We start from the raw sequence: 25,899 nt of genomic DNA, 5'->3' as shown, positions 1-25,899 counted from the left end.
GTTAGCCCAACCTGAGTGGGTCATTTGGAAGGAGAATAATAACCTCACTACTATAGCTTTCAATCACTCCATTGTTTCTGTCCTGCTTTCAGAGCAGAGTCTGTGCCTTCCAGCAGCAGTTATTGAGGTGAGGCGGTGTACACCCCAATTCCTGAAGGAAGCCAGAGTACCCAGAGAGAAACCAAGCATGCAAAGACAGAACATGTGGAAGGGACTTGGATGGGATTTGAAACAAGGACCTTCTTTTTGGGCATTTCTGAGCAATCTAAGCTCCTCGGGATAAACTTTAAAAAACATGAACCAGATCAATGGGATCTGTTCTGTTTCGCTTTGCTGGAGTCCTGTTCTATTTCCGAGTCATACTGGCTGTAGAGATAACAAAAAGACGCAGGCGCTTTTATTCCTGTGGCAAATATAACTGTAAACACTGTACTATCAACTAACTGTCAACATTTGAACAAGACAGAACCTGTACAAGCTTTGTACACACAGTCAGCTTATAGCACATACAGGTCAGTTTCCCTGGGATCGCTGAGAACAGTGTGCTTCGTCTAATGTGCTTCTCCAGTGTCTGGAACAGCAACGCATTGTTAGCCATCCCTTTCCTTGCATTCCCCCCCCCCCCCCCCCCCCCCCCCACCAGTCAGCTCACTCAGGGGACGATAGGAGAGAGAGTTTGATGAGAAATGAGGGAGCAAATGGAGGATCAGAGCACAGAGTTCTTAACCTTGTATCTTCTACTCTATCAGCTTTCCCTCTTGGTGAATGTGCAAACACCTGCCTTCACCTCCTTAAGCTGCTTGAGTATAAAAATGATGATATAGGGCCTACTTACTTATAACACCTTCACACTCACTGGCTCAGTCAGATATCCTCATTTATGAGTTGCTTATTTTTTCCAAATAGTTTGAACTCAACCAGCAATTAAATGGAACTGATAGGTAAAAAGTGACAATAGAAAAATGATGAATGAAGCTAAATATGATCAGTCTGTGAAAACTATTAAAAAAACCTGCAACTCCCTCAATAAATAAATCTGTACACATTAGAAACAATTAGCTTTCTTATTTCTAATGTGAACCCTTTACCTAATCTAAGATTCATTTCAATCCGTGGTTCAAAGTAGGGTTTAACAATTAATTGGATGAATCAATTATTGAAATACTTTTCAACTAATTTAGTTATCAATTAATTGTTAACTTTATAGTTAACGAGTATAGAGACTGTAAAATATGCTTTTAGCTGACAGAGAAACCAAATTAGAGCAGTAATTAGGTCAAAATTATAAGAGAAATGTGTAATATATTTTTAATTTACGATAAAAAATGTCAATATTCTCTATTTCGAGCTCCTCAAGTGGAAAGGTTTTAGTTCCCCCTGGTTTCATTTTTACAAAAAATCTTCCATAAACGAAAAAATAATTGACAGATTAATCGATTTGCAGAAAATGGTTAGTTGCAGTGGTTCAGAAGAGGTACTTTAGTGAAATAAGCAGTTGTACGAAAAACCGTTTTATCGTAAAACTATATAAACAATGCAATTTTCAACTATTTAACAGATGGTTTGTGTCTGATCTGACTCCATTCAGCGTATGCTCTGTAACCGCTCCGCTGGTTCTTGATCATTTGAACGCATGAATGAACCAAGAGCCAATCCAGCAAATGTTTACCTGTAGAAGAGGCATAGCCTGATGGACACGGCTTTATCCGGTCAATAAAAACTGCCATCAGGCCCCATCAAGCTGCCCTCTCTGCCCATTTGTCTTCTTTGCATGAATTCTAAAGATAGCAGATGCTCTGGCTTGGCCTGGTCTAGCTGCGGCCGGCTCCCTCTCCCACTCAGCCTTACCCAGCCTTACCCCATCCTCTGTTCCTCTCACTCAGGATCTGAGCTCATGCCAAAAGCCCTCTCGACCAGAATTGTGGGAGGAATTTGGTGGTTTTTCACTCTCATCATCATCTCCTCCTACACGGCAAACCTGGCAGCTTTCCTCACAGTGGAGAGGATGGAGTCCCCCATTGACTCTGCTGATGATCTGGCCAAGCAAACAAAGATTGAATATGGAGTGGTAGAAGACGGCGCCACAATGATATTTTTCAAGGTAAGCTATGACTTGAAATCTTCCGATTGTCATATAATGTTACTTACATAAAAGTACAGATAGTGGTGTGAAAAAGACAAACAGTAAACATGTTGAGTAAAATCTTTAACTTAAGTCAAAGTTAAAAGTAAAGATTCTACGTTTTTCATAAGTATGAGATAAAAGAATGACGTTTTTGCCTTTAATAATAGAGAATAACTTAAATACTATTCAATGCATACAAATTATGTTAATTTTACTGTCTAATTTTAGAGAACATAAATCTGACTAAGTTGTTCTAGTTTAGTTCTTGCCATGATTTATCTAAAGCTCGGACCCACATGCAGTGAAGCCCAACAGAGACACAGAGTAAAAGTTCAACGGGTTTTATTGAAGAGTATGTTGAGTTCGGTGCAGAGTTCCTCCGAACTCTGCTCGGCTGGGAACTGGAAGACGAGGGGAAGACGGACTGTTAGATTCAGGCTCAGTGAGAAATTGGAGTTGTTGATCTTGAAGGAGAGGATTTGTTGCCACTCACGTTTCCAGAGAAGAAGAGACACGTAGACTCCAGTCTGTGTGTTGGTCTTCCAGAGTTTGTTTGATTCGGTGGAGGGCGGAACAGGGTTTACCCAGAACTCAGACGGAGTGGAATGATGCAGCCGCTGGTTGCAACTTAGTTTTCCTGTGGTACTTGAACGGGTCGTGGTGAAGATGACTTCCTTACTCAGAGAGAGATCTCAGCGTGCTCAATGGTGGCTGGATCCAAACCTCCTGTTTGGAATCCGTTGCTCAGTGTTTGACTCAGTTGATCCCACTTGGGAGGAGGCGGTCCGAAAAGGTCCAGTCTGCAGGAAGGCTTCCTGCCGAAAGGCAAAAACAAACAAAGTTTTGTCTCAGGGAGAAAACAAGCGCTCAGTAAAACTCAATGTGATCTCAGCTCGGCTAGAGGACTAAAACTCAGGATACAAAAACTCAGATTAGACTCAGAATAAACAAGGCTTTGCTAGAGTTCCCCAAACTGGCAAACACTCTGGCGTCGAAGTAGTGGCAACCAGCAGCTTAGGAGCAGTCCGGTGATGAGGCAACAGCTTGCAGGTGTGTGAGGAGGCGAACCGGAGCCAGGCGCCTCCTGGAGGTGGAAGGGAGAAACACAAAAGACGAGACAAACAGACGAACACAAAAACTGGGATCCTGACAGTTCTGAATTCAAGTCTGTGATAGGATAGTATAAATTAAACTGAAGATGCGCAGCTGAATGCTTTTAAAGCTCTGATATTTATCACAGCACTGAAGCTGCTAAACGTTTAGAAGTGAAAATAGAATCATCAACATGTAAATTAATAACGTTATAAAGGTGAAGTTGATGAGGAAAGTCCTGGAGCTCAGGATCGGATCTGTTATCTGCAGTGTTTCATAAACAAACTGACTCCAACTAAACAGATTCACCTTCTGCTCTTGAGGTTTGTTCTGTGTATAGAGATAACATTTCAGTAAAAAAGAACCAATATTTTTGATCAAATGTAGGAAAAGTAAGAAGTCTTCAGAAAAATAAATACTCAAGTAAATTATAGATTCTACGAAAAGCTACCAGAATAAAGTAACTGTGCATGCACTGCAGACAAGCTTTCCCTCTTGCCTTGCATACTTTAGTCAGTTTAAAGAAATTCATGTGCATAAAAAATGATTCTCCAACATTGAGTTTATTTATTTATTCCATTTAATTTGTACAAAGGAGTATTAGGGCCAGGATAGAGATCTCTTTTTAAATACAAGAATTTAAGTCATAATATGATAATGAAAATATAATAATAAAAATTATATGATTATATTAATAAAGTAGTATTTTATAACATTCCCTAAAATGAGGAATGTCGAGCATCTTGGGAAGTTATACTTTTGCATCAGATTCACAAATAAGGAAATATTCAGTCTTTTAGCGCCAGCATCACATTATTATCAGTATATTCTGGTCTTAGCATGCTGAAACGAGTTGTGGTATGATAATTTGTAATTTTTCAACTTTATTCTAATAATTTTATGACTTTATTCTCTTAGATTTAGGACTTTATTCTTGTAATGTTACAATTTTATTCTTTTAAAAATTACAACTTCATTCTCATAATATTATGACTTTACTCTCGCATGGTTCCTATAGCATAAGGCAAGTTAAATTCAAGACTTTTTAAGACTTTTTAATGCCACTTGAAATAAAAATTTAAGACCAAATTCACAACAAACAAGAAAAACCTGCTTGCGACAACTTAACCCAAAGGTTTATTTTAACATAAACCACTGCACTAATGTTTCAGATGTTGAAAAGCTTCCCATACAGGAAGAAAGCTAAAAACACACAAATGACAGATATATTTGAACAATTATTGAACTGAATTCACAAACTTTGTTTTAGCAGGGAACAAAACAAATCAGTTTTAAAGCCCCAACATAACCAGTGCTAAGTCTTTTTTGCAGCTATTTTTCTTTGTATGGTTTTCTTAGTATGTTTGATTTGGTGATAAGTGGAGGCGTTGCAGAGACAAGGGTGGAACTAAACTGAGAAATACCGGCTGTTTCTCTGTAACTCCATTTTGACGCTTTGTGTTTCGCATGTGTGACTCCACTGCCTTAATTCCCATCGTTCTGAGCTTGAATGACTTCTAGCATAAATCCACTGAGCCTCATGTATGTTCCCTGGTTTTAGCCATGGAGGAAACTCTTTTCGTTACATTTACACTTGCTCTTATTTTCCAGACAAAAAGTTTATGGTGCATCTCCCAAATGTCCCGGCCGCAACAACGCTTTTATTGGTTCCGCTATCGGGACGGAACCAATAATGGCGAGCCGTTATTTTTTTTAAATAATAAAAAAAAGTCAATTTTAACGTTTTATTTTGATTACAAAAATAAATCGTAATAAAAATAATCCCAGTTATGATGTTTTACAAATTAAGACCTACGAAAGACTGATTTAAGACATGTTAATACCAATTAAGGCCGTAGTTTTATTTTGAAGAATTCAATGCCTTTTAAGGCTTTTTAAGGACCCGCGGGTCTCGTATTTAAAAAAAAAAAATTAAATGTATTGCCTGGCCTGATACTCCATCGTAAATTTGAGAAAAAAAAACAACAGAAAACATAAAGCTTCAACATAATTAAAAAGTCAGGCACCAAAATGTTCGCAGGACAAGTTTCAGTTTGGAATCATGACTTTTACTAACCTAAAACTGTCTGCAAAGCTGTAAATATCTGTTCTTTGATTATTTCAGAGTCCAAAGACGAAAATGCTCGATCAGAGACTCAATAAAAAGTTTGAGCGTTTCCCCACACTGGAAGTAAAGAGTAAATCCCCCTGCAGCCATTTTCCTAACATAAACCGGTTGATAAATGGGAACCATTGTCTCTTTTTTTCACATTGCTTGCTTTATTGTTGCCCCTCAAGTAGTTTTATCATAGGTAGGTCAATGCATCACAAAGGGCTGAGTTTGCTATTTTCAGCTGAATATGCAGCAGTCATTAGCTATTCGGTTCACAATTACTGTCTAATCTGTCAGATTTATTAGACCATGTTAATAAATGCTGCTTCCTCTGAAATGCTGTGGAATCTAGAGCGCTGCATGTTTAAAGCAGCTTTACACATTAATCTGGTGATATGAAGACAGTAAAAAATGAATAAATAAAGATATCTCTGTATCGACTGTGATCCTCTACAGACAATCACAATACACTGCTAAAGCTGATCTAACTATGCAGTAAAAAATTTATTAAATGTCTATATTTGCCCCTAGTTTGAGCAGCTAAACAAGACAATCTGCCACTGAAATGAGTATTTCTTTCCTTAGAATAAGATAATTACATATTCTACACTTGAAATACAATATTTTATTTTTTTTCCTTTTCAATTCAATTTAATTCAGTTTATTTATATAGCGCCAAATTCACAACACATGTCATCTCAAGGCACTTTACAGTTCAACCAGATCATACAGTCAAATTGATACAAAGTTTTCTATCTAAGGAAAACCAGTTGATTGCATCGACTCATTGACTCAAATACAATCCCCCACACTAAGCATGCTTGTAGCGACAGTGGAGAGGAAAAACTCCCTTTTAACAGGAAGAAACCTCCAGCAGAACCAGGCTCAGTGTGAGCGGCCATCTGCTGAGGCCCACTGGGGTTCAAGGAGACAGAAGCAGAGATACAAAAAGCAGCTGTAAAAGGCGGCCCCGTCCAGGAAACACGCAGCCAGGCAGACGAGCTCCAAGGCAGCTCCCATGCCAGAGGACGAATAGAGCACATCCACTCAGTCACGGTCAGAGAAACAGGACCACACTGGAAAACAGGCCGATCTCCAACATCTATAAACAAGGGTGTTGATGGAAGCAGCACAGCTGATGTTTCTTTCCTGGATGACGTCACAGCCAAACAGGAACAGACGAGGCAAAGCTACTCTGAGGAAAAGCAGAGAGAGCAGAAGGTTAGAGATTGAACTAACAGATTCTGCAGAATAGGAGAACAGAGAGAGAATGAAGCAGAATGATGAAATGGGGGTCCCTATGTCCTCCAAAAGTCTAAGCCTATAGCAGCATAACTATAGAGATAGCTCAGGATAACCTGAGCCACCCTAACTATAAGCTTTATCAAAAAGGAAAGTTTTAAGTCTAGCCTTTAAAGTAGACAGGGTGTCTGCCTCACGGACTAAAACTGGTAGTTGGTTCCACAGGAGAGGAGCCTGAGAACTAAAAGATCTGCCTCCCATTCTACTTTTAGAAATTCTAGGAACCACTAGTAAACCTGCAGATTGAGAGCGAAGTGCTCTGTTAGGAACATAAGGAACAATCAGATCTCTGATATCAGATGGAGCTTGGCCATTTAAGGCTTTATATGTGAGAATGAGGATTTTAAATTCTATTCTTGATTTAACAGGAAGCCAATGAAGAGAAGCCAGGATAGGCGAGATATGATCTCTCTTTTTAATTTTCATTAGAACTCTGGCTGCAGCATTTTGGATCAGCTGAAGGCTTTTAACTACAGTTTGTGGACTTCCTGATAGTAAAGAATTACAATAGTCCAGCCTTGAAGTAACAAATGCATGGACTAGTTTCTCAGCATCACCCCTGGACAGGATATTTCTAATTTTTGCAATGTTCCTCAGATGAAAGAAGGAAATTCTAGAAACCTCTTTGATATGGGACCTAAATGACAGGTCCTGATCAAAAATAACACCAAGATTTTTTACTTTATTATCTGAAATCAGTTTAATCCCATCCAAATGAAGTGTCTGGCTAATCAGCTTCTTTTTCAGAGACTCTGGTCCAAACACTATAACTTCTGTTTTATCTGCATTCAGAAGCAGAAAGTTAAGAGTCATCCAGGGTTTTATGTCTTCAAGACATGCCTGTAATCTATGTAATGGGTTAGCTTCATCTGGATTATAGACAGATATAGCTGGGTATCATCAGCATAACAGTGGAAATTAATCCCATGCTGTCTAATAATTCTACCAATTGGGAGAATGTATAAAGTAAAGAGAATTGGTCCTAGCACTGATCCCTGTGGTACTCCACAGGTAACCTTTGAGCGTGTTGAAGATCTATCATTAACATGAACAATCTGATATCGATCAGATAGATCAGATTTAAACCAGTCTAGTGCTGTTCCTTTAATTCCAACAAAATATTCAAGTCTTTCTAAAAGAATATTATGGTCAACTGTATCAAATGCAGCACTAAGATCCAACAGGACGAGCACAGATACAAGTCCATTATCTGAGGCCATGAGAATATCATTAGTGACTTTCACCAGAGCTGTTTCAGTGCTATGATGAGCTCTAAAGCCAGACTGAAACTCTTCAAAAAGTTCATTATGGTGGAAGTGATCGCAAACTTGTTTGGCAACTACTTTCTCAAGAATTTTGGATAAGAAAGGAAGATTGGATATAGGTCTATAATTGACCAAGTCATCTGGGTCAAGAGACGGTTTCTTAAGCAGAGGTTTAATTACAGCAACCTTAAAAGCTTTAGGTACATATCCCTGTAACAGAGATAGATTAATCACATCTAAAATGGAGGAGGAGATCAAAGGGAATACCTCCTTAAATAACCTGGTTGGAACTGGATCTAACATCCAAGTTGAAGGCTTAGATGAAGACAATAATTTTGCTAATTCAGAGAGTTCAACTGGATCAAAGCAGTCTAAACCCGGTTCAGATTCCATGACTACCTCAGGTACAATCGCGGATAGAGGAGTGCTTATGATCTTATTTTTAATAAGATCAATCTTATTTATAAAGAATCCCATAAAATCATTGCTGCTAAGAGCAGGTGGAATGGACGGTTCAACAGAGCTATGGCTCTGGGTGAGTTTGGCAACTGTATTAACTTTTGAAATGTAAACCTAAATTTAATTATGGATTTTAAATGTAAATAATCTTATTCTAAATTCTCTTGCTTATCGGCTCATTTAAGGGAAAATTAACAGTTTTTTTAAATGACATTAAAATAAATGACATTTTTTACTCATACACATAACTACGAAAGTTACAGTGAGGTTTGGATCTGCTCACCTCTGAACGATGGCAGCCAGATACCAGATGAGAGCCTTTTGTTTTCCTCAGTTGCTTGGCTCTTTTATTAAAAACACAATAGGATTGAAGCTGCAGTGTTTATTAAAGGAAATGTTCGGTCAGCAAGGAATAATCAATGTTTTCAAGATGACTTGGATAATAGCGCGTTGTGACAAACACCAGATACAGCACTGGGACTTGATCAACAGCCGATACCGCACCGTGACAATGTCACTAACCAGTAGGTGGCAGTAGTGTTCTTTGACAAACATGGATGCCTCCAGTAAAGCACATTCACATGAAAATTACTCTGAATTAGATTGAAGAAGTTTGAATTCTGAATATGAACTGACTTTAAAAGCCCGAAGCTTCTGACTAAACAACAACATTAAGGAAAGTTCAAACCTTCAGGTCACCAATCAGAGGGAGAGAAAGTTGGGTTGAATCATCACTAGGGAGGAAATGCAAACCGTGGCAAAAGACCAGAAATTAGGTCGATACTATTATGAATTATTCTTGAATTAATGAATTTTATGGTTAAATATTTTCTCTTTACTTTTTTCATTACTTTGACACTCCTGAAACCTTTCAATTTGTTCATCATTTATGAACTTGGTGAGCTTTCTGTATTTGAACGTTGTGTAAAAAGTGAATTAAAAGTATGTCTATTTGATAAGAAACTTTAGCTAAATAGACTTGCTTACTTATTTTAAGTGCACTCGTTGCATTTCATGTCTTCATGTCTTCAAGTTTTTTTCTTATTTGAAGATGTGCAGTTTAACAGGTCTCCACTAGGTGGTATATATTTGCTAAGTAAAACATCAGAAGAATTTTATTTCTGATGATGTTCATAACAAAAACATCTTGCCATTAATTATCATTTGGATTTAGATCTGGGCCGTGGCTGGGCCATCGAATATGCTTTGACTTAGACCTTTCAATGATAAACTTTTATCTTTATGCTTAGGATCAATGGGCCTCATGCAGGAAGCTGTCGTACAGCAAATTAATTCTTTAAACATTTATATGAATGATTTAGGAGAAAATGCGGCAATCACAATTTTTCTCCAATTTATGATCTTATCTCAGGTACCAACACATTTTCTGAGTTCTCCAGACTGACCTACGAGTCTTCCACAATCCCTCATCTGTTAGCCAAACCCACTTTTTCACTAAATTATCACAATTGTTGTTACTTAGAAGCAGTTTGCCACTTTATTAGGCCGCATCATTTTATATTATGCAGCTCTGCAATTATAAATAACATTTTTATTGGCTGATGGCAGAATGATCTGTCACTGCAGCTGTAACTGGCTTGACGGTATCCTCTGGTTTGATTTATTGTCATTTTATCGAAAGGAAGGAAAAGCATGGACTCTATGTGAGATCATGTGACTATTATTAAAATAACATCTGGAACAGAAAATGGAAAGAAATTTAAAATAGAATTCAGCAACTTGCTGCTTGAAACTCTTCTAACAGTCAGATTTGGATTAATTTTCTTTCATGGCAGCTCAGTGAATTGGTATTGTTACGCTATATATGGATGTTTGGGTTTGGGTCTGTCTGAAACAGTCAAATTTCATCGACATTCATTCAAGTTTCATCGTTAACATTTTTACGTTTATGTACAGTGGTAGCCCTTTTAAAATTTCCCAACTTTCCTTCATGGGTCCTTGGCTGGTCCCCTATAATTCCTTTTTAAACATCAATCTTTGTACTAAATTATTCTTTCTGTCATGATTTGTGGACATTAAGATCTAAAGAGAAGCATCATCTCCTGGTCAGACCCTGTATTTCAGTTTGCTGGAAGTTGGAGGGGATTTTGCTGGGAGTTGCAGGGAAGTGGGCTGCCATTCTGCTGTTGTTTGACAGGGAAGGGCCATTTTGAATGGCTGCTACTGTATGAGAGATGGAAAGTAGGTGAAAGGATGATAAAAGGATGATGAAGGATGATGTGTTCTAGTTAAAGGGATTATAAAAGTTCAGCACGTTTCTTGTGCAGAATAGTTTTGCTAGTATGATGCAGAGTCCAGTTTAGAGGCCAACTATTCAACAGTCTAATGGCAGCAGGAAAAGAAGCTGCTGCAGAACCTGCTGGTCCTGCATTGAATGCTGGGAAGCCTCTTCCCAGAGGGCAGCAGGGAGAACAGTCCATGGTGGGGGGGTGAGGGGTCAATGATGATGTCACGGGCTCGGGACACGCAGCGCTGGGATGAAACGTCTTTAATGGAGGGAAGAGGAGCCCCCATGATCCTCTCTGCTGTTCTCACCTTCTTCCAGTCTGAGGCGCTGCAGCCTCCACACCACACAGTGAGACAGCTGCTCAGAACGCTCTCTATGGGGGGGGAGGATGGGGGGGGCAGGTGGGCTCTCCTCATCCTCAGCAGGAAGTCCAGTACATTTCTTTGGAACCCGCGCTCTCTTACGCACAGGTGGACTGAATCAGGCTTACCAGGATCATTTACTGAGGTTATGAATGTTTTTTGAATCTGATGTGAGCCATTTGTAGGAGCCAACGGTAGGAGAAAAAAGGAAGAGAAGTTAACGACAAGAATACGAAAATGTTGTTGCATGAGGTCTATTGTCTCCCTGAAACGTATACCTCCATCCCCGTTTCAATAGGTTTTCTCATAGGGTTGCCGTTCATTAAGTCCCATCCATCTTCCCTTCACACTCATTTTTTTCTACGTCTGCTGAAAGAAACAGTGGTACCGAGCGACACCATCATGTCTAATGGTGGAAATAGGGTCATAGCCTGAATCTGAACATAACTTAAGACAAACTACAATCTGGACTCCTCCTTCAGTCCTCTGGGACTCCTGGCGGTTGTCTGTGTCCTGTGTTTCAGTTTTGGTAGACAGCCATGTCTTCTAATGGTACTTACACAGATTACAGCCTTTCTAATTTAAATCCAGTCAGTTATTTTGATAGCACCAATTGACAGCACATGTCATCTCGAAGCACTTTACAGAAACAATTCAGCTAGATCATCCAGTCAGATTGGTTCAGAGTTTTCTATCTAAGGAAAACCAGCTGATTGCATCGACTCATTGACTCTTCAGCAATCCCTCACACTAAGCATGCTGCCGCTACGACAGTGGAGAGGAAAAACTGATTTTAACATTTGACTTAAATAAACATATTCACCCCAAAAGATTTTTCAGAGAGTTATTGTCTAGAAACTTCTCTACACTGCAGCCTTCTGTCCAATAATAGTATTTGAGGTAAGAGCTCTTTATGGGCAGATCACTGCCATTAAAACTCTCTGCTTCTGTAAAAAAACATTCTTCCCTCCTAAGCATCTATTTTTCAGATATTCACTATTCTCTGCTATGATTTCCTCATAATTTTACCTTTTCCTCCAGTATTTTCTGGGTTTTCTGAGGTCCTCTGTCCAGAGACACATTGCATGTGTCTCTGGCTCAACACACCTGAGTCAAATAATCAGGTCATTAGCAGGACTCTGGGGAACTTGACTGCATACTGCAGAAGTAAATTAGCCATCTGATTCAGGTGTGGGCGCAGAGACACATCTAACATTTGCATGATACCGGACCTCAGGGAGCGGAACTGAGGAACTTTATCCTTAATTGTTCCCTTATATAGCTCAAGGAAAATATGATGTTACCCATTTCATAATTTTACTTTACACTTTCTTTCTATGACTTTTGCCTGGAGGTTTCCTCGTTAACCACCTCCTAGTAACACACTTTTTACCAGCTGCCAGGAGATTATTCATTATATATCAGTTGTTGTTGGGAAATATTTCATACGCAAATAACACTAAAACTTAAATATTTTAAAAAGTATCTATTTCGAGTAATTACCTCTGCAAATCCCTTCCAATAGGGTTGAACGGCACAGAAACCCAAGACATGACTTAAATTAGGTGTTCACTATGTGGCACGGTACCCAACAGAAGGCCGAGGCGGGACTCGATCCCCAGAATTCCCTTGGCTAAGGATGATCAGTCAGAGACGTAGTGAAAGTTCCCCACAATGTCACATCTGTCCCTCTCTTTCCCATGCATGTTGTCGTGCTCCATGCACACTGCCATAGCACATGGATCCTGCCAGCGATGTCAGAGGGCCTGGGCAGGACTCCATCCCCAGACTCCCAGGTGAAAGTCATGGGTTCTGACCACTCAACCAAACGGTTATCCCCCTGGCCAAGTAAGCAAGGCGCATGATCAGTCGGAGGCATAGTGACAGGACACCCGGTTGTCACAATGACCTCGTATTGTGCTCCTATTAATCAAAAAATAGTAATATTGCGCAAGCTCTTCTCGAGCTTCAAGTAGCTCAGAGAAGAGCAAGACGGGAGGAACCAGGGGGGCTGTGGGCGTTGTTTTGCTAAAGGGGTCAGGATTCTGGGGGTGACAAAACTGCTTTACAGAAGAAGGCAGGATCATCTAAAGCAGAGGTCACGGATTAGCGGGACGGGGTCCGGATCCGGACCCACCTGCTGGCTAATCCGGACCAAACTTGATTTAAACCATTTATAAATAACCCTAACCCATGTTGTCAGAGGACAGTGTCTAACTTGCGCCGCTTCTCCTGTTAATACGGTAAAGCCCTGGGGAGCGTCCGGCTCCAGGCTGCACGTGATCCAAATGAGCCAATGAGCTGTCAGTCTGGGTTGCCGCTGCTGCTACTTTTAGACACAGCAGGCAAACCTGTGGCAAGCCGGGCGATGGGAAAGAAGGAGAAGACCATGAGAAAAAGAGAGCAGAGAAAGTGTGGACTGCTGGAAGAACTGCGGTGAACTGGTGAAAGAAAAGTGAAATGGCGTGCTCAAAGATGACCCTGAACATTTAGAGGATGTTTGGCTCAACCTGCTGCTGTGAAGCAGGATTCTCCACCATGAACAGAATCAACAATAAATCTGGATCCAGGCTCAAAATGAGCTCCTTGATATGTGCTTGAGAATGGCTTAGTCTCCGGTTAAACCCAGGTTTAAAGCCTTGCAGGGCAGCCTAAAGCCCACTGCCAACATTAAGACAGAAAAAAAAAAACAGGTATTTTATAAAAGAAGTGAGTCAGGAAATTGTCTATATACCATATTAAAAGATTGTTGTTCTCTACTTCAAAAACAACTTAGATTTTAAAATGGAAAGATGTTCTATTTTTTATATTTTCTATTTAAAAATTCAGGGTATAAAATTGATGCACCTGCATTTTATTTCAGTGTTAAATGCTGATTGAAACAACGGATTATTATTAAAAAGGTCTCCGGACCTTTACTGGTTGATTTTCTTTATTTGCACGTCCTTGATTTTTAATTGGTTACCGCTGATCTAAAATATTAAAGCCATAGCTATCAGCTCATTTAGTGCATTCAATTCAAAAATTCAACTATGTTGTAATAACTGTTTAAACCAATGCAACATAGCATACCAAAATATTGTTCAGAGGCTTTGGTTGAACTATTTTCATCTAGAATAGCGAGTCTGTTGATTGCTAATTATCTAGATGTTTGCACAGTGTAGCTTTCATAATATTTATGCAGATCTATTTTCTTACAAAGAGGTACAATCCCTATGGAATATTTCAATTAAAGCGCAGCATAATCCAATAGACACACACACATTCGTATCTTGCTTTATGTAGTGAGGACCATGAGATGACTCTCCGTGTCCTCCATTGTTTTTTCAACCCTGACAGTATCCCTAAACCTAACCAGTAACACTGTAAGCTTAACTAAACCTTAGTCCTAAACCTAACCATTTGCAAAAGTAGGAGGAAGGGAGGACTTGCAAAATGTCCTCATTTTATAGGGAAATAGGAAAAAGGGTCCTCACTCTGATGCCAAAATAGGAATGCACAAACACATCTATGCTCTCTCTTCCTTGTTAGCTAATAAAATCAAAGCCTTCTAAAAGCAGGGCTGAATTTCTACCTTGTGTGAAAAGCAGGGGGTTGGTTGGCGTCTGCACACACAGTGGCCGTCTGCATGAGATGGCACCACGCTTCGCGTCCCCCGGCTGTACAAGCCTGAATTGTTTTGCATTAGCCATAAGACAGATGGGAGGGACACCACCAGCATGGTGATTAAATCAAGCAGATAAAGCTTATTGAGATGATGTGTTTAATGCCGCAGAGGGAAGAGCGGCAGCATATGGAAGAGCGGAGCAAGGAGGAAAAATCTGCTACATCTTCCAGCTTCATAACGTTGCTTCACAGATTTATTCATCAAACTGTTCATCAACAAATGGCGCCTTTTCTGCTTCAGTGTAGGTTTTTTTACTTTTTTTTCTTTTTTCATTTAAAAAAAATAATTGATGAAGTCAGAAAATTAAAGCAGAGGTGAATTATTCTGCCTCAAAGAAAATCTTGACCAAACTGACTAATGAGGTACATTTTTTATTCTTCCACAAGAACTAATTTATGACCATTAGAACAGGAATTCATAAACGTCAGCAGACATCTTTGTGATCAGCGTCTCACTTAAGCTTCCAACACTAATGAATCAGACCCAGAGTTAGAAACATGGACATAATATTCCCTGTATGACTGCAATGAAAAGCTGCTCTGGTTTTCCTCACTAAATAAGATAGAAAGCAGCAAAGATTGTTTCCTTTCACATCTAGGATTGGACTTTGTCATAACTTCCATTCTAATATTCCTGGTTTTTGGAAACATAAAAACAATCTCTGCAGTCATACCCTGAAAAAGAGAATCACGGTTATTAGACATTTACATTCCTTTTTAATCATAAAAAGCAGATTTAAAATAAAATGTCATCTTCATGTGTAGATGCTTTATTTCAGCAGAGCTGTTTGTCCCGGGGGAAACTGTGCCAGATTCTGAAATTAAAGTGGTTTGTCAAACAGCAACTACAGGTTCTTACTACGAAAAACAATGTTAGATTGTGATGATAAGTGATCACACAGAAACACTTTTTTCCCCGCAAAGATTGAGCCACCCAGGAAAATATGTTAATATAAGTAATCATTCATTTTAGCTACAAAAACAAGAAAATCTATTTTAGAGATGTAAAGAAAACTATTGGGTGTATATTGTTCCAAATATAAAAAAACAACAACAGATTGTTTTGTTTTTGGTATGAAAATTTATTTATTTTTTTTTTTTAGAAACTCAATGGTTACATTTTGGTATAAGGTTTACAACATCTTTAATAGAGAATACCTAACAAAATATTCAAAGCTGGTTAACCAGTATTTACCTGGGAACATGAAGCACAGGCTTATTATGGGACTTTAGGCTGCTTCTTAATTCACAAGAACGCGAGAAGACTCGCTGTCTGTTCTTGAGTAGAACACAGCAAAGACTGGACTTTAGGAGAACGGCACGCAGCATAAATATGGGTCAGCATACTGATGACATCACCAAACGCTCAGCCTTCCTGGAGCTGCATTTCACCTCCTGTTATTAATAGTCTCTAGATGATAATAAATTATTACTTTTTCATTTATTGAGGAAATAATAATTAACACAGTCATATAAACACAAATCAAATGAACTTTTTGGACATTAAAACAGAAAAGGCCTGCTGCAGATGGGCTAACGTTAGCCCTGGCTATGGTTAGACTTGGAGCTCCGCTAGTCGCCGCGCGTTTGAACACCTGAAAATGTTTTAAATTATCCATTAAAGTAGGACATGGGCCATATAGTGAAGCTTAAAGTATAATGTTCTCGCCTTAAATTATCTTAAAACTTTACTCTGTGACTCCCAGGTAACTAGACAGTAGTCAGGGGTGTCAAGTAACTAAGTACAAATACTTCATTACCTTAGGTAGAAATTTTTCGCCATCTATACTTTACTGGAGTAATTATTCTGGACAACTTTTTAATTTGCACTCTTTACATTTTAGAAATAGACGCGTCAGTTGTGTTTCATTTAAGCTAATTTCCATTATGTGTCATATTTTGAACGTGGGACTCTGAATGGGCGCAATAACTGAAACAGTTGGTAACATAGAAAAGTTTATTGAAAAAATGGAGATGAACAAGATTGAATTTCAGCTGGTCAGTGGTCTGGTGAGCTGTGCTGGGAAAGATAGGGAGGTTGAGGAAAAACCTGAGCTTTGGGATTTGTGAAAATGATGTTTGGATGGTGAACTCACTGAGGTGGCGGCTTGGGCTTGGTCTGGGGAAAGAAGTGCTGTTCAGTTGTCCGGTTTGTTGGTGCAGATCCAGATCCTCTCTTTGTGTTGGTTTGTTGGAGGGTGGACAAGCAAGCGAGCGCAGGCAGGAGGACTGACAGCAGGACCAGGGGTTCATCTCTGGTACGAGAAGGTTTCCAGGAGTTTTTCTGATTCTGATCCCAGACGTGGATCAGAGGAGGAAATGACAAGGATGAGGTTAGGTTAAGGTTTCACAGATTATAGGGTTAAACAAGGAGTTGGTCTGTACCACGCTGAAGCGTAAACGAACTAACACCCTCCTCCTGGTTCCAGCTCCTTATAAAGGCTGGTAATTAGCTCTGATGGACCGCACCTGCCCATCCAGGCCTGCAGAGGAGGGAAAGAAAGAAAAACCTGCACCTAGACCACAGAGTATGACATTATGGCCTGTTGGTATTTAAAAAAGAATAAAAACCATCAAAATAAATTGTTTCATCCAGACAATTAATTTCGTTGTGGTTGGACTCAGTGCTGCCACCAAATACCAAAATAAACCAATGTTCTTGCACGCCATTTATAGGTGTTTCCTCTTGGGAGCCAGGACAGGGTTGTGTATGTGCATTTTATTTTTTAAAGTAGAGAGGGCTGCTCTTTTCAGAAATTCACAAAAATCCTGCACTATACCTTTAAATTGAACACTTTCGCTATCAGTTATAAAACTAAGGTAATGAAGTAAAGGGCATGTTACCATCCAGAATGAAGAAAAATGTTCCACTAAGGTTAGGGCAATAACCAATATAGAGTTTAAATCTTCTCTGCTTACTTTTTTTCCTGACTTTTATTTTTATACTTTAAATAGTTTCAAAAATTTTACTTTTACACATTACTGTAGTAAAAAGCTTAGGTTGATCCTCTAACCTCTACAAAAGTGTTTTTAAACAGTAACATTTATACTTCTAGTGGAGTTTGAAAAAAAATTACTTTTGACACCAGTAGTCCCCTAATAAGGCTGAGGTAGAGTGTTCCCCAGTAAGTACTGGTTAACTACCCTCTAGTTCCTAATTAGCTCCTTGGACGTTCTCTTGTATGTATTCCATTTTTTACGTGCCACAAGGTGAAGTTTTAGATCATATAGCTCGTAATATTTCAGATGAGAAAAGACTAGTTTCTATTTAAGAGATGTGTCATAAACAGGACAGAGTATTCAAGGCGAGTCAGACAATGGGAAGTTTAGAATGTTTAATGATAATAAAACAGAACGGGACCCGGGATGCTGAGGATAATGGTAAAGCAGTGGCTGCAGGAGGGTGGCGGGGCACCGCCCAATCACTGACACTCTGGAGGGAGAAACACAGGTTAGTGACCACGATCATCTGACATGAGATGATTATCCGAATGAGTCAGTTACCTGGTTAAACAGTTCAGTCCATCGTCTCTGAGGAAGGCAGGATCCAGCCGATGGACTGGCAAACGAGATGCGGCTCAGAGTCACCCAGAGCGTCCCTGATGCAGCAGCCACAGAGAGCAGGCAGGAGACCGATCCAGGTCAGAGAAACAGTTCAGAAGCGGACAGCTCCGAGACCCACCAGTCCTTAGCCTGACCAGGGGTTCTGATCCGATTGAGAACAGACAGATCCAGGGTTCCAGGAATCCACACAGAGTGAAGGCAGGTTCAGAGTTCTATGACTCCAGCAGCAAGCTCAGACAGAGGAAGACAGGCAGACTCAGTGGTAGAGAGGAACATAGACAAGACATGGTACCAGGATAAATGCCGAAATTTAAACTGGTCTCCTCCTAGGATCCAGGCTTATGGACTAAAACTGACCTCCCCCGCGTTCTGAGCCAAAACCCTGAGGGCTCCGCGGAGAAGAGCTGGGACACAATCAGGACACAGGAGACAAACCATAAACCCTCTAAATCCACTGGCCTCCGGGGACGGGGACATGAACCAGGGACTTAACTAAAACTGATGAAACAAACATTAATAACTAAGAATACACCAATAAGTAGCAGGCATGTGAACAAATAATTATCTGGACTGAACCGTATATGTAGCAGAGGGAGCAGGTGTATAACATAATTGACGATTAGAGAGCGGGGAGGGAAACGGCAGGTCAATGGAATAACCAGGTTATAAAGCCATCATGACACTTTATCCAATGTCAATAGTTTGAAAATGCACAGACCACCATCAGTTCTGAATTAAGCTTAAGTTAAAACAGACAAGAAAATATGGTTCTTGGTTTCTCTTGCGGTGCCGCCAGGCATTACAAGAATAAAGGGTAATGAGAGTCCAGTAATAAGATTACAGTGGAGGATTTTCTTTCTCTTCTGCTGTGGTTGCTTCTGGGTCATGATTCCATTTGGTTTCAAAGGGCTGAGATTCATACATGCTGGCTGTGAGCAAAGTGAGGCTGGCAAGTAATCCATATGAAATTCCGTTATTTCTCAATATTTACTTGGGTTGTGTGGAGGTGAGGGCATCTCCGCCTCTACTTAGAACACAATCACTGCTAAGCAAGCCCTAAATTAAGTTTTAGCCTTTTGATTCACTGAGTTGTTTCCACCTTTTCTCTTCATTCCCACTCTGTTTGAGTTTTTTTGCACTGAAAAAAATTCAAACCTACATAAATAATTTCTTGCTTGAATTGAGACATGAAACGATAATTTACATTTAAAATAAGAAAAAAACCTAAAGCATTGTCTTATTCCAAGTGCATATTATCTAATTATCTCATTTTAAAAGTAAAAATGCTCACTCCAATGGCAGATCATCTTATTTACACAAATTAAGAGTAAATTTAGATTTTTTACTTATTTCTAGATGTTTTTTGCAGTCTAGACCTTCATCTGGTTTAATGATCCAGAAGCAACATAACAGGCTTAAATATTCAGGTTCTTACAGTTTGTTTTGATTAAAACATACATCATACATGCTATAGAATAATATTGGTAGCATTTAAAAAGGACTGTAACTGGGAGTAATGATTTGATACTCTGAGTAAATTCTGTGATATTTGATGGTTTGAAATAAAAAATAAAAGTGGACATGTTGTCTCAGAACTGGATGCAAGGACAGACAGGAGACTGTGATTCTTTTTGTTGATTCTACTTTTTGTTTTACTTTTTGTTGACTTTAGTGGAAAAACTTCTAGAGACAGGAATAAAATAAACAACTGGAGAGGATGAAGAAGAGAAAAAGCTAAACTAAGAGAGAGCAGAATAGGCTTAGGAGGACAGAAGCAAGGCAGAGTTCTTCTCATGGAGATTGACAGTTTTATGTTTTGTTTATCTTATCTTTTAACTTTGAGTTTTCATTTATTTTATTTCCATTTTGTGGTTCTAGTCATATTTGATTGCATTTGAGTTCTTTTGTATTTCTTGTTTGCCCTCTTGTGTCAGTCTCTTTTTCCCTAGCTCCCTTCTAGCTTCCTCTGTCTACTTCTGCTCCCAATCTGCTTGTGAAATTCAGCTTGATTAAAAGCAGAACTCACAAATACTCAAGGGTTTTTTTTCCACAGGAAAACAGGCAAAGTGTTACAATTGTTAGCAAATAAAGATTCATAAAAAAAAAAATAATAATAATAAAAAAAATCACCCTACTACCAAGAATCCAAAGTTTTATTCAATAATATTTCAGTATAAATAGATCAATAACCCAAAAACCTTCACAACCAATTTATAAGAAAACTCAAAGTCTCAATTTATATCTGCAAAAAACAAACAAAAACAACCATAATGACTGAAAGTCCAAAACCGTCAGTTCGTTTTATTTCTGATAATAATGTCCAAACAGGACTTCCATATGCTCCGAACCCAAATTAAAATCCTGGAAGAGTTTAAGTCCAAACTCCTTTCCAAAACGAAAAACCCAAACTCTGACTGTGTTTTATCTTTCTTCATTATGTTTGACTTTTTTTTGAAGAGACAACCAGACAAAAACTCCCGCTGCTCAGACCTATCAGTGAGCGTCTTCCTCACCTGTCGAGCCGTGCGCACTGACGCACAAGCCCCCTTTTTATTAAGAAATTTCTCAACACCAAAACAACCCAGCATATTAATTCCCATCATCATTTTTTAACCAGTGGAGATTTGAAATAATATATCTAAGGAACTAACTGTTCTACAAGACAGTTTGTCATCGGTACACTTTAATGTACTTACTGAAAGAGAAAAATAACATAGTAGTTATGTTACATGCTGATTAGTCTGGTCTTTGATTCTGTCTACCATATCAGTGTATTCTCATTATGAGTTTGCATGAAATTTGGACGTTTTTTTCGTCGTATGCGCATCTGACGCACCATTCACGAATATAGAATCTAAATTACATTTAGCCCTAACCCTGACCCTAACCCTGAGATATAAAACAGCAAGCAACGTAGTTAGAGACATGAAGAAGTGATGATTGCACTGTTTTTCCCAGTTTTCCGACGTCCGCGGATCTGCTTTTTTTTTCTGTCTGCCAGCGCATTGCGCACTGATGTGGTTTTTAGAGGAAAAACGTCCAAAACGTACAAAATAGTGTGCATAACTTTTCGTACGATTTCATACGAACTGATAATGAGAATATGTGACCCATATATGCACCTCATGCTCAGTCACCGTTTGCTGGTTCATCGTCATTTCTCTGCCCTTCTTGTTAGTATTCCTGTTTTTTTTTTTGTGGTTTCAGTGGATTTATATTTTTTTTATTTTTGCTTCTGTTTCAACCCTTTAAATTAGATCTGCAAGAAACTCCCATTCAGCCTTAGTCTCTGAATTTGGCTCTTCCTCTGTAACGTCCACCAGCCGTAGAGTCCAGGATGGAGCATTTTCTATGTTATAAACTAAAAAAGTTAAATAAATAGCTGGATGCATAGATAGATAGATATAATGTCATGTTTTTTATTGGATTTAGAGAAGGCTATATAAAGGCTTATATTAATTTCTGGTTTCAAGTGGAGCTTTTTTTCCTCTTTAACAACAGTTACCTAAAATAAAAAAGTAAAAGACTTTTGCCACAGTCCTTCATAGTAGTATCAGTTTTATACAGAAATCGAGGAATTACATTTTTATATATCTAATAATTGTTTGGGGTTTTGTTGGCTAAGGAGGTGGGGGTTCGTGAACACCTCTTTGTTCAGTCTAATGCATGATTTTGGTCAGGACATTTCATCCTCTTCTCCTGCTGTTGGTGGTCAGATTTTTATAGCAGCCTTCTGTCAGTCTGCCCCAGGGCAGCTGTGGCAACAAAGTAGCTCACCACCATCAGGTTGTGAAAGCTATTTGAAGTCCTCTAACTCAACATAGAACTGCAGAAGTAGAGGATATTAAAAGTTTGAGATAAAACCTGTAAAAAAGTGTTTTAACAGAAACAGGCTGAAACTGCTCTGCTATTATAGGGGGCATCCCTTTAATACCAGAGTTCAGCTGTTCCAGTTTATAATAACCTGATTAGATGCAACATGAAGGTGGGTTATTGACAGGAGTCTGTAACATATTAAAGTAGATTGCTTGCTTAATGCTCAGGTCCATTTGTGACCAAGTTTTCCTTGTTTACATTTATTGGCTAATTTAGAGCATTGGTGATGCCTCATGAACGGTGAAATGGGAAGAGAAGATCTTTGATGATGAGCACAGGTTTTTATGAAAAAAAAATGGTTTTATTTTGAGAAAAGATAATGTTTAAAATAGAGTGTGAATTTAATATAAAACATTCTTTTCAAGCTAGAGAATATTTCTAAATATTTAAAGATCTAATTCCTGAGGTATTGATTCCCCTTTGCTTCACATTTCTGATGTCATCCTGCTTGAGTAACTTTGGGATATATTTAGATATCTCCGCATTTTATGAATGAATAAAATCTTTAAAACATTAATTCCTTAAAGGTTATGATTAACAAATACTTTTTATATTCTACCCCATTTCAACTAATTTGCCTTTTATGAAATAACACTGACTGAAGTGAGGAAACCTCTAGCGAAGCACAAAGGAAACCCCACGTCAGGGAGTTGTGCTCTCTCTGGTCAGACTGTTTGAAAGAGTCAATCTGGTAAGACTTAGGAGGAATCCACTCGCCTTCTCAAATATAGAACTGAAATGTTGATCCGGATGCTTCAGTCCTTCCAGCCGATCTCCAAGGTCGATGTCCAGGATCAGGGTCTTGTTAGAAATCAGTCAACAAAGACTGAAGGCTAATTGCCTGCTTAAGTGAACAGGAAGAGGGGAAACTAAGCAAGGTTTTTACTTTCTGGACCTGGATTATGCACCTTTGCTTCTGGCTAATGTAATCTTATTGTCCCTTGAATTCATATTTAAGTATATTTCTAAGGCTGGTCAGTGATTGCACATCAAACACACCAGCAGAAATCTACTTTTTAAATCTAAATGCACCAGGGGACTGAAAAGCCTTTATCAATAGATAAAGGGATCAACTTGAGCTTTTTGAACTCTTAAAGAGAGGTCATATCTGATCATAGGCATTCATTTAAAAAACATCTATCAGGGAAAGGATTACTTGATACGATACGATAAAAAGAAATACAAAGAACAGCATTTGGTTTGCATTGCTTTTTCACACGCTTGTTGGTTTGTTAACTGTAATGGGTGAATTTCCATATAAGGTTATCTGTACCCCTATGTATGGCTTTCGGAAGCCCACCTTGGATTGCTTCTCTGCTCAGTGTGCAGGCGTGTGTCTTACTCTCCATGTATTCACAGCCCGTGCGCTTTCCTTATCAGCAGTCTGAAGCTTGCATGCTCAATCGCCTGATTTGTCGAGGGTGACTCCAAAAGATTCTGATAGGCACTCCACCAATCACCCAGTTGATCTAAAATATCGACCAGCCACAAAAAGTCATTACACACAATAATGGCGGGCGGGACCTTGAAGATGTGACTTAATTAGGTTTCAAATGGTTTCAAAAATGCCTTCAAATCTACTCCCCCAGAGACTGAAATGCTCCTGGCTTTCTCTCAGTGATTACAGGAATAGAAAGTAAGGTACACAGGCACTGACGATGCCGCTGCTTTTACGTAAAGGTGATAGCAGCACTACAGAAATCAAAGAATATTTTATATACATGAATATTTTGCAATCATGCTTCTGCTATTCTTTAACTTGTTCATCTTCTTCAGGCTATGCTCTTCCTTTGACTTAACCAGATGGAAAGCATAGAGAGCTGTAAACTGTCTAATAAAGATCTAGTGAAGCAAATGTTGTATTTTCCTGATGAAAATTTGAATGTGACTGAATGCAAAGGGTTGTCTAGGCCAGGGATCTGCATCCTGCGGCTCCGGAGCCTCATATGGTTCTTTGGACCGTCTACAATGGCTCTTGATAGTGGCTAAAAATTATATAAAGGACTAAATAATGTGCTATAAGAACAAATACCAGTCTTTGATGCTTTTGTGGGTTTTATAAAAAAATATCGGAAAGCACCAGGAATATGTTATGAGAACGATTAATCCCATAACTAGCTTGGAAACTAGGTGTTTTATTATTATTATTATTTTTTTTACATCATTACCCTCAGAAAAAAATCAATGCTTCTGTTTTATGAATCGTTTATTGTTTTTTTATTATTTTAAAAGCAAAAAATCCAAAAAAGTTCTTGGATATTTAAAATGGCAACACTTTTCTTATGGCGGATATATAACAAAAATAATACGTTTTTTTGTTTTTTTTTATAAAAAAAAAATCAAGTAATATTTTGCAGCTCTAAATGAGTTTTAATTAGCAGCACTCAGAGCAAAATGGTTCTTTGGAAATGAAATGTTGCAGACACCTGCTCTAGGCTTAATGCAGCTACACTGATTTACGGCATTGAAAGAGATTATTTAATGGCTGTCGTTGGTCACTGAGACAGTTAACGGTATTTCACATGTGTCTAATTACAGAAAACAAAGATTTCTACATATGATAAGATGTGGGAGTTTATGAGCAGTCGGAGACACTCGGTGATGGTGAAGAACATTGAGGAAGGCATTCACCGTGTGCTCACCTCTGACTACGCCTTCCTCATGGAGTCTACCACCATTGAGTTTGTAACACAACGCAACTGCAACCTTACGCAGATTGGGGGCCTAATCGACTCCAAAGCTTACGGCGTTGGAACACCAATCGGTACGTACATATACCACACTATATAGCATTGAATTGAGGGAATATAATAAATAATTATTGTACTTTAGTGGTCTAATACTAGTCGATAAAATAATGATTACAAAATATTTTAAAAGCGCTGATGCTGGGCTAAGTTTTGTTGTTGTTTTTGTGTCCGTATTTACTGGATACACATTACATTATTCTTATTTATGCAATAAGATTAGACATCAGTGAATGTTTAAGTGACCAGTTAGATCTGTATGTATGGATAATTCTACATGGTAACAATCTAAATATTTGAAGGTAAAAGAAAAAATACTTTGAAGTTGATCAAATATATTGCATAATCAACTTTATAGCTAAACAGATAGACACCTCTGCGTAGTATAGAATAGTATGTATAGAGTATTATAATATATATTATATTATTTCCTAGAATGTTAAAATTCATTTTTAAGCAAATGTAAAAAATACAATTCTTAAAGAATCATTAAATACATATTTTGTTTTAATGAACATCAAACAATCCTACTTACATTATTTACACAGCTTGATTGACTCGTTGTAGGACTATTTTCTGATCAAATCATAATATAAGTTGAAAGAAATACAGTTTAAAACACTATTTAAGAAATGGCTCTTGTGTCAATTTCAGTTTATTGCCACATCCATTACGTAATTTATTGGGAAATAAGAACATGGTGCATCCTTTACTTGAATTTCAATTCTAATTTTTTGCAAGGGACATTCAAATGGAAGATGGTTCATTTTCTCCCGCAGGTCAACAAAGAAGGATGAGATCAATGATTGGTGGTCTAAATTGACAGTAGAAGTGAGAATGGAGAGGCGTTTGATTAATCTGCCTTTTTGATGGACTCACAAGCTGTCGGCGAGTTATCCTGCCTTTTCCAGTTAGGTCTAAAATAGACTGCTAGCTTAGGGGCCAACTCCATCAAATGATCAAACAGTAGTAATCTACATGCCATATATATTTATTTCAGAATCACAATAGTTTTCAAACCTAGAGATAATTTGCAATCTTTTAAAGACAGTGTTTCAGTACTCTTTTTTTCTATTCTTG

The 25,899-nt window shown here is 38.5% G+C and overlaps 1 protein-coding gene across 4 annotated transcripts in view; it reads left to right on the top strand.

The window, feature by feature from the left end:
- LOC119796101 (glutamate receptor ionotropic, kainate 2) overlaps nucleotides 1–25,899 on the top strand; it is a 439,480-nt gene that overhangs the window by 359,954 nt on the left and 53,627 nt on the right. For all 4 annotated transcript variants that reach the window (XM_038304508.1, XM_038304507.1, XM_038304505.1 and 1 more), the window contains 2 exons: nucleotides 1,884–2,101; nucleotides 24,611–24,836. In XM_038304508.1, coding sequence (XP_038160436.1) covers nucleotides 1,884–2,101; nucleotides 24,611–24,836 — 444 coding nt within the window. The remainder of the gene's footprint in view (nucleotides 1–1,883; nucleotides 2,102–24,610; nucleotides 24,837–25,899) is intronic.

Source organism: Cyprinodon tularosa, unplaced genomic scaffold (assembly GCF_016077235.1).
Source record: "Cyprinodon tularosa strain WSP-4 unplaced genomic scaffold, ASM1607723v1 ctg535, whole genome shotgun sequence".
NCBI classification, from domain to species: Eukaryota; Metazoa; Chordata; class Actinopteri; order Cyprinodontiformes; family Cyprinodontidae; genus Cyprinodon; species Cyprinodon tularosa.
This window is presented reverse-complemented; position numbering and strand designations above follow the sequence as displayed.